Here is a 7,474-nt window from a genome sequence, read left to right as displayed (position 1 = left end):
TTATTACAGTGAGCTGGACTTGTGAAGCTGAGTTGTCCACCAGCCACCATGTGCWTGCAGATGATTGATCACCCATCTAATGTCATAATCAATGTCCAATCTTTAATGCATGATGTACAACAATCAATAACATTACTGTTTTTAAATCAAAATTTCAAGCGATAGTTATATGCATTCCCTTTTATGTTAAAATAAAATTAAATAAATATATTTAGACCGTAAAAAATAAAGGGTTGTTTGGCGGCTGCTGAATGGTTTGGTGTAGAATGGTTAATAGGGTCAGAATGGTTAAGTGCTGAATGAAATAATGTTGTTTCGTAACTGTTCTCTGAATGACAATAAATTATCATTTTAACCCTCTGTATGATTTAGTAGTGAATGAAATAGAGTTGTTTGAAATATATCTGAATAAAACAATTATTTTGCAAATATAACTACGTATTTCATATTAATCCAAACAAACGTAACATTATTAGTTCACAACCAAGTTAGGCATATACAGCAAAATCATGATGCCCCCAACACTTTCTCATTAATGAAAAAGGCATCCTACATACATAAACAGAAGACAAGAACWACTATGAAAAGCATATTACTGTTGGTTTCCTTTTTTTTTATCAGCAGGATAACTTGAAGTGATGTGGAAAAGGAAGGTATAGGAAGCAGATGTAGGGAAGCAAGGAAATACCTGAAGCGATGTGGAAAAGGATGGAGGGAAGCAGTAGGGGCGGCGACCAGAGGAGCTGTTGGAAGACGGCGATCGGAAGAGCTGTTGGAAGACAACGACCGGAAGAGCGACGATAGGGGGGGGGGGAAGACGGCGAATGGAAGAGCGACTATCGTGGGAGGGGGATGCGATGTGAAGAACGGCTTGTGTGAGGGCAGAGTTGGAAAAAATAAACTCTAAATGGTTTAGTGAAGCCCTAGACACAAAATGGTTAAGAGGTTAATGTAACCATTAAGAGGCTTATTTTTTTTGCCAAACAGCTCTTACCTCTTACCGGTTAAGAGGTTGGCTCTTAATGTCATCATTAAGAACCAAACAAACTGCTCCTAAGTCTTGATATTGATGTGTATAAAGAGAAAATTAGTAGGTAAAAGTGCATTTAACAATATATAGGGGTGGATTTAGCCCAGGTCAAAATAAATTACCTAAAATTCCGCATATTATTATATCGACGTAATAAGAAGTGTATATACATAACAAAATCTGTTTTTGTGGTTCAAGTGCATATATTCCTTCCTCACAAGATAACAATATCGAGTATCCAATCGATTGCATCTGTATTATTCGTGTGAGATAGAATGCACACACACATATATATACACACACATGAACCATCTATAGATGTTATCGTACATTCTCCCTAGCTAATTGCTATTGGTCGAGACTGAATCTTGGAGAAAAACCGAGAAGGTACTGCTATCACAAGATTCAAACTCAAGATCCTCAAAACCCCAAAACTCGTCATGTTCTTCTAATTTTTCGTCAGGCATTTTCCATCTGTTTTTATCGATTTCTTCTTCAAACATCACCTCGAGTACCTATAAAAAATTCAAAATTCTTATAATCATAGATTTTTTAAAACTAATTATTTAGAAAAATATTATACAATAATGTAATTAATTAATAATTCCCAAATAAAACAAAAAGAAGTGGACAGTGCATAGTCCTGAAAGTTATAAAAGTAGTTGATTAATGAAGCAAAAACAAAATCCCTACGTTACCACAATTAGGTGATCTTTCATTATCGATAATATTTATAACAATAAAGTCATCCGAAGTCATCGTATTTGAATCTCCGTGGCCATAAGGGGGTTTTTTTTATTCCTCATTGGATTCGAACATAAGACCTTCAGGCACTTTTGACTTTTGGAGCTCAAGCTTAAACCAATCGGACACCACTCTTATGGTTAAAACTATGTACTTATGGTTGTTGATTAATCAATCACGTAAATATTATTACATAGTTGATAAATGAATATTTTCGTTCTTTTGACATAAAACTACATATATAATCTATCGTTATGTCATTCATAATTCATTAGACAATGTCAATTATAAGATTTAATTAATTAAGCTCATAATATTCAATGTTTCACAAAATCTTAACGAGTTATATATATAGATATATATACTTGGGATCATGTGAGACCAAAGGTTTCTCGTGAGACCCCTAAGACCAATTCTCAACTCTTGGATTAGATCTACAATATGAACATTCATTATCACAAAATTGCCACGAGACTTCTCAATAATCACAAGATTGTCACCGTGTAACTTTAGACCATTAAATCATTAGCTTATAAAGTTGATCAATGAACATAAATTGGTCTTACTGGTCTCACGAAAAACCATTGGTTTCACGTGAACTCAACCTTATATATAGAGAGAGAAACTATTTGCATAAAAAATATGGTCAATTTTAATCAAATTAATAATATACACTAACTATTTTTTGGATTGATGATTGTGTAGGTCACATGGATGTCGAATACAAGTGATAATTAGGAGGTTGGTAAAATGGAACATTCAAATAAAAATAAATGGATTTTTTTTCAAAAATACATGTAAAAACAAACTAAATTCCGTCTTTTATTGATGAGTAGAAGACAAATGCTAAAAGACATGATACTGAAAACATATTTGCGTTCACGCAAGCACACCAGGGTTTGATCGAAAAGATGTTGACCGAAAAGATGTAGAATTTTATAAGAAACATGTAAATATTATTTTAATATAATGTCAGTTTTTTTGGAAAACCTATATTTGGAAAAATTGGTCTTCGAAATACAGGATTTTGAACCTCTCATAAATGTCGGTAGGGTCTTTTGTCCTTGAGGCCACAAACGAGCATTTTATAAGAATTACAAAACCCGTGGAGAGTCCCTATCCAGTTCCACGGGTCATGATTAATTGATTCTTACATAATTCTATTTATAATCAAAGTATATACATATACATACATATAATGACCATCTTTTAAGAACCTATGAAATTTTGATAACCTTGAGAATTAATGCATCATGTGTTATTTTATATGAATTTTTCATCTCAGACTAAGATTTAGAATATTGATTCACATATTTATTTTGCAGTGTGTTTATTTGACAATATGAAGCTTTTAGCTTGTTTGTAAAACAAAAGTTACAGGTAAACCGCATACACATAAAGCAAACACATATATGTTATTCAATACATTAAATGTTAGCCATAGATGAAAAAATATCATGTGAAACAAAATCTTAAGATAAAAATTCTCACGTTTACATAATTTATGGAGTTCTTAAATAAATAAGCTTATATATATATAGTCAAGTTCAACAAAAAGATGATCAATTTGTCAAAAGTCGAGAAGTTTCAATATTTTATATGATTACACGTATGACAAGCACACTTAATTATATATGATTTGACACATGTTGCATTGATAACACATAGCTTGATCACCAAGTCACTTGCACCTGTGTCCAATCGTATATGATTGAACGTACATATCCGTGTAATCATATATGATATATATATATATATATATATGATTGGGTTCACGTGAGACCAAAGGTTTTTCGTGAAACCCGTAAGACCAATTTATGTTTATTGATCAATTTTATAAGCTAATGATCTAATGGTCTAAAGTTGCAAGGTGGTAATTTTGTAATTATTGAGAAGTCTCGTGGCGTTTATGAATGTTCAGATCTGACGATTGTAAATTTAATCCAAAAGTTGAGAATTGGTCTTACGGGTCTCACGAAAAACCTTTGGTCTCACATGATCCCAAGTATATATATATAATATGTGTAGGAAAAGACAAGCAAAATATTATGGTATGTTGTTAATTGGAATGATGAAGGGACAAGAAAATATATTTTAGGGTCATTATCCACTTATTTTAATCTAGGCTAAGTTACATTCAATTCATCTATGAATATAATTAAAGAAAAATTCAAATAACTGCCAAAATTCTACAACTTTCATAAATAAATATATAAATAAAAAATATAAATAATTAAATTTTTTTTTACTTGCGCATGGTCCCCTAGGCATGGTTTCAAGCATCGAGAATGAGCAATACTGAAAGTGACTACATTATATATATACAATACATACATCTATTCACCACTTGATATAAATACCATTTATTTTTTAATAGTTTTACTAGAATTTCAAAATGGTTATTTTATCTTATTATATATATCGGTGATTATTTAAATCTTGTATTATAATGTACATTAAAACATGTTTTATGGTATGTACGAAACTGGAATTGGTTCGAAAAGAATACATACCTCGCTCATTGTAGGTCGCCATGTGGAGGATGCTCGAATACAGAGAGAAGCTGCAAAGGCGAGCCTACTGAGTTGTGAAAAATCGTAGGCCCCTTCAAGCCTCGGGTCCACGATTTTTTCGACCTCTCCTTGGTTTAGTATCGGTTTCGCCTGTACAATTATAAAGTTTGAATGAAATAAACGTATATATGCATGTTTACGTTTGATTTTAGTTTTAAAAAGTATGTCTTTGATTAAATTATTTGTATACTTACCCAACCGTGCAAGCTTTGATGTGACCCGTCGACGGATTTCTTGCCGGATAAAATTTCAAGTAAAAAAACCCCGAAAGCGAAAACATCTGTTTTCTCGTCCACGACACCGTGCATAAAATACTCGGGTGCCAAATGTCTGTGAATATATGTCGACAAAGACAATTATTAAATGTATCTACAAAATCAAATAAAACGGAGAAAAAAAAAGCAAACAAGTGAAATTACCCAAATGTCCCTTCGATTGGGGCAATCGAATGATGTGTCCATTGTGAAGGAAGCCATTTGGCGAGCCCAAAATCCGATATCTATGACGAAAGAAATCGTTATAAGATTAACCTTGTGAAATTTAAGGAAATAATTCATTTAATTACAACGCTTGTTTTGTGAAAATTAATGAAGACGTTGCATGTGTATACATGTCATTTCTTTTCTTTTATCTGTCTGTCTATCTTTTATGAGCGAAAAAGCAAATTATGCATACCTGAGGCTCGAAATCTTTGGTGACCAAAACATTGGATGCTTTAATGTCGCGATGGATTATTCTTCTTGGACATACTTTGTGCAAGTAATGAAGCCCTCGAGCGGTCCCGATTGCAATCTTGTACCTCGTGTTCCAGTCCATTATCGATAAATTCTCGTCTGCCCAAAAACAAATAAGACAAAAATATATTTTATTACAGTTTTTCAACAATGATTATTTAAAATATACATGAAATAATTATACCATACAACAACACGTTGAGTGATCAAGAACATCTCCAACAACTTCTTCAAAATAGAGAAAACGAAGATTTTGAGTCAATATTTTGTTCTAATAGCTTTCTCAAAATATCTTTAAAATGGAAAAAGTAGAAAAGAAAAGAGTTTTTTCTCCAAACATCAAGAACACCCCAAAAAATGATCAGTTTTGAAAATAAATATTTAAGGAAAAATAATAATATTTTAATAGATAAATGAAAATTGTTAGATTCTATAAAATAAAGAATCTATTGGAGATGAATATAAATTTTAATTTAATATTTAAAAAAAATTGAAAATTTTGTTAAAATTCCTCTAAAACTCAAAATCTTCCAAACAGAAATGTAATCTTGTTTCCAATGACAAGTAAATAGTGATTAGTCATCATACAAGCAAACTTTCATTTATAATATAATTGATTGACAGTGAATGTTTATCGTTTAATATTTATATGGTAACCATTTATCGTTGAAATTTTATATAATAATGATTCATTGATATATTTGTTTAAGTCTTGTTTGTTTATTTTTTAATAGTTTTATTAAAAGATAATTTTTGAATCATTAAGAGATGAATCTTGTTTGGCAAAAAAAAAAAAAAATTTTGCTCTCTTAATGGTTCCAAAACCTTTGAATGATTTTGTATATTGGGTTTTTCTTAACCATTCAGTACCCTAATTTCATTCCGAATAATCACCAATATATGAGTCTCTTAATTGTTCTGACCATTTAATTATTTCGTAACAAACCAGTCAACAACTACCAAAGTGTTTTTTTATTGAGTGGACGGTACTTTTTTAACTCTTATATTTGTAATTTCATTGCAAATCAATAATTGCATTTATTAAAATGAAAAAAAATAATAATAAATAATATAGGAATAAGTAAATCTAACCATCCAAAACCACTTGAAACCACTGATTTTGATATATTTTAATGATTTAAATTTATATTTTAAGAAGTATAATAGTTAATTTGCAATAAAACTACACTTAATTTACGTCACTTTTTTACTTAGTTTTTTTCATGTCGATTTTCAAGAAACAAATCAAGAAAATATTTACCATGAAGAAGAGAAGCCACAGAACCTTTGGAGGAGAATTGAAAGATGAGATAAAGACCATTGTCAATGCAACAACCCAAAAGAGATGAAACATTTGGATGATTTACATGACCAAGTGTTCCTATTTCTGTCAAGAACTCCTTCTCTTTCCTTTCATCACATGATATCTGTGTTAGTCTTTTCACAGCAATTGTCTGTCCATCTTCTAACACCCCTTTGTAAACCTCTGCATACCCTCCTTTACCAACCATGTTTTCTGCAATACCCATGTAGCAAAAACGTTAATACTACCAAAAAAGATTAAACCCACAAAAAAAACTTGAGTTTTTACGAGTACCCATCAAAGAAATTTGGCATTTAACAACATTAATCCATATAAAGATTCCAACTTTGCAACTTTTGTGGCCAATTATTCCCAAATTTACCTGCGGGAATGGTTTAGGTTTCTACATCTATGGCTCTAAAAAGTAAAAACACATGAATTGACTTCACTCATTTGGACCATTGGTCCAAAAGGTGAAGTTAGACGAAGAACAACCGGATGTGTACGGAATTACCTGAGCAGAACCCATTTGTGGCAACATAAATCTCTTCAAAAGAGAAGCATTTCCAAGTGGGTTTCTTGAAAGACTCTGTTTCGCCATTGTTGTATGCTTCTTCTTGTTTCATAAAAATGCATTCTTTTGGCAAATCTTCTAAGCTTTGACGCTTCATGGAGAAGAGCCTCTTGAAGCTGCCTGTTCGAATATACCTCATTGCTTCTTCAACCTCTCTCTAGGGTAAGGATTTAAGGAAACATTTTGCAGAGATTGTTTGAAGTTTTTGATGGGAGAATGAAAGTTTGTTTTAGGGTGGATGGTGGTTTTAAATGCCTTGGGGGAATTGGGGGTAGTGGGGTAGGAGTAGTTGTGTCAAGATGAAGCTGCTCAAAAGCCGGGTCAATGGGTCGAATCTTTGGACCCATGAGGACTGAATTCAGAGCTAGTGTTGGCACATCCAAATCATTGTTGAATCCGGTTATGGACCCATCAATTATTTGCTTCTCATACCCCTTTTTGATTATGATTATATTGTCTCCTTTGTTTGTACTCACTGGATTTATACCAAGTACAAATGTTGTCCAAAACAATCCA

General features: G+C 32.0%; 1 protein-coding gene across 1 annotated transcript; it reads right to left on the bottom strand.

Annotated features, from left to right (window-relative positions):
• Positions 1 to 1,166: 1,166 nt before the first annotated feature.
• Positions 1,167 to 7,176, bottom strand: LOC112504265 (probable receptor-like serine/threonine-protein kinase At5g57670). The gene is made up of 7 exons (XM_025108200.1): positions 6,899 to 7,176; positions 6,343 to 6,597; positions 5,023 to 5,180; positions 4,767 to 4,846; positions 4,542 to 4,677; positions 4,288 to 4,437; positions 1,167 to 1,545 (listed from the first exon to the last, which is right to left on the bottom strand). Exons 1-7 carry the CDS (start codon positions 7,095 to 7,097, stop codon positions 1,372 to 1,374), a joined length of 1,152 nt encoding a protein of 383 aa, XP_024963968.1. The 5' UTR covers positions 7,098 to 7,176; the 3' UTR covers positions 1,167 to 1,371.
• Between the last annotated feature and the right edge of the window lie 298 nt (positions 7,177 to 7,474).

This window comes from Cynara cardunculus, unplaced genomic scaffold, assembly GCF_001531365.2.
Source record: "Cynara cardunculus var. scolymus isolate 2C unplaced genomic scaffold, CcrdV1 Un_Scaffold_5049, whole genome shotgun sequence".
NCBI lineage: Eukaryota > Viridiplantae > Streptophyta > Magnoliopsida > Asterales > Asteraceae > Cynara > Cynara cardunculus.
This window is presented reverse-complemented; position numbering and strand designations above follow the sequence as displayed.

Excerpts from the sequence above, each read along its gene's own strand:
- LOC112504265 (XM_025108200.1), bottom strand. The coding sequence starts at position 7,097 with ATGAGGTATATTCGAACAGGCAGCTTCAAGAGGCTCTTCTCCATGAAG. Across the intron at positions 4,847-5,022 it reads CCAAAGATTTCGAGCCTCAG|ATATCGGATTTTGGGCTCGC; the intron begins GTATGCATAATT and ends CTTTCGTCATAG. Across the intron at positions 4,678-4,766 it reads CCAATCGAAGGGACATTTGG|ACATTTGGCACCCGAGTATT; the intron begins GTAATTTCACTT and ends ATATATTCACAG.